The 2,027-nt window shown below is 28.5% G+C and overlaps 1 protein-coding gene across 1 annotated transcript; it reads right to left on the reverse strand.

The window, feature by feature from the left end:
- Positions 1 to 781: 781 nt before the first annotated feature.
- Positions 782 to 1,936, reverse strand: LOC108743972 (protein trapped in endoderm-1-like; the record flags this gene model as incomplete). Its single annotated transcript, XM_018479576.1, has 2 exons — positions 782 to 1,549; positions 1,717 to 1,936. Coding segments are annotated over 2 exons (593 nt in total), but the record flags the coding sequence as incomplete, so codon positions are not given.
- Between the last annotated feature and the right edge of the window lie 91 nt (positions 1,937 to 2,027).

Genomic DNA, 2,027 nt, shown 5'->3' on the forward strand with positions numbered 1-2,027 from the left:
AATGAGTGCTGTCAGCACAAAGCAAAATAGTATTACGTAAATGAAATAAAATGATTTCTTATGCTGAAGTGTACGATGTGTTGCATACCTATTTACAAACAATTCCTTTAAATTTAATTTTTTAAACAATTTTTAACATAAAAAAAGTGATTAAACAAATTGTTCACAAAAGTGAATTTCGACCACTCGAAGCAATGATGTTAACAGTTTCTAGATCACAGTGACTGATAAGGGGGAAGAACTTGTTTCAAAATGTTTAGATGAATATGGGTCGAAAAGATAGGGCGGGATCTATCTAACACTTTTAAATCAAAAATCACGTTATGAAATTTCGGCTATTAACATGATAATTTTAAAATACCTACTTTTCGCAAAAAAAGAAATAATTGCATTTTTTTATTTAAAACAACATCTCTATCACACGTCTCTTTTAAATCGATGGTATCCAGTGGCGTACACCATAGACATATAGCATGAGCTTATTTATAATAGAATACTCTTCGAATGTAATTGCAATCAGTGAAAACCCTATTTTAGAATATAAGAAAAGCAATTTTCTTTACATTACAGTTATTATACAACTGCAAAATATTACCTCAAATAATATTTAATGAATTGCTATATAGTGAAGGAGTAATTACTACGTCAATGGTTTTCTCTTTTCTTTAGCTAACGTCATAAATCGTACAAAGTAATTTGGAGGGTAATTTTAAATCAGCACAGAAAAGATAACAAATACTATTTTTTAAAAAATGTATTTTTATTATGATCTACAAAAAATAATTCAAATTTATGTTAGTTACTTTTTTTATACAAAAAATAATAATTTTAGTACCGTTTTTAAGAGGAATGGTAAATTGAAAGGTACTTCCCAAAACTTTTCTTAAAACTAATTATTCTATAAGCGTAAATTTTTATACAATACAGAAATAGTAAACAACATTTGTTACTAATCGTTCACATTGTTAAACAAAATACAATACAATTAGGACTAGCAAAAATGGTAAGAAAATTTTTGAATAAAAGGAACATGCATTATTTCCACAACGTAGAGAAAGCTGTTATCAGCAAGTTTTATTGATATAAATACATAGGTACAAAACATACACTCGTACACTGAAGTTTTAACGTAAATTAATTCGGTAATCAAGTGCATTTGTTAATTTTGTGTTAAAATTATTCTTTTGTATTTGAAGATGGTTGCATTTTATTAGAAAAATGTTGACTATTTTTCATGGAATTTCTAGTGTTGTTATGCGTTTGTAAAACATTTCCTTTTAAAAGGGTAAAAAATTTAGAATAAGCTGTACGATATTGGCGATTGCTTGCAGCATATATAAACGGATTAATTACGCTTGAGGCCCACGCCATAATAGATGCCACAACATGTAGCACGGGGTAATTTATACTGTCATCAAATACATTCATAATCATTAAAGGTAAAAAACAAAGAAGAAAACAAATGAATATTAAAAGCATTAGTTTCGTTAGCCTGTTGTCTTCTTTTTCACGATTTGTTCTTCGACTTTCTTGACTTGAAGATGACTTTCTAAAAGGGCAAAAAATTATAACGAAACAAATACAAAGACTTATTGCAATTAGCGAATTTAAAATATTAATTTTGTAAAGAAATAGAAAAAGAAAAACTACACCATTATTTTTGATTCATACTGTACCTACTGTCTTTGTAATCGTAAATTTTCAACATATACTTACACGTGAGACATAAGTTTTTTTCTTGTTTTTTTAACTCGAAAGAAAATACAGGAGTAGGATACTATAATAACAATGCATGGCAGAACGAATCCTATTAAAAATATCATTTTTTTCGGTGATGTACCATTTTTCTCCAGTATTGTACACGAGAACGTGGAGGGGTCCAAACCCAGCTGTCCCCAAACTCCTAACAACGGGGGTAACTGCGTAAACAATATAACTTAATAAATAACTGACTGTCATGTTTTCAATAAATAGGTATAGAATAGTGTAGGTTCTATCAGTGGTTCCTAAAATCATACGAATATATA

The sequence above is a fragment of the Agrilus planipennis genome, unplaced genomic scaffold, assembly GCF_000699045.2.
Source record: "Agrilus planipennis isolate EAB-ADULT unplaced genomic scaffold, Apla_2.0 scaffold2755, whole genome shotgun sequence".
Classification (NCBI taxonomy): domain Eukaryota; kingdom Metazoa; phylum Arthropoda; class Insecta; order Coleoptera; family Buprestidae; genus Agrilus; species Agrilus planipennis.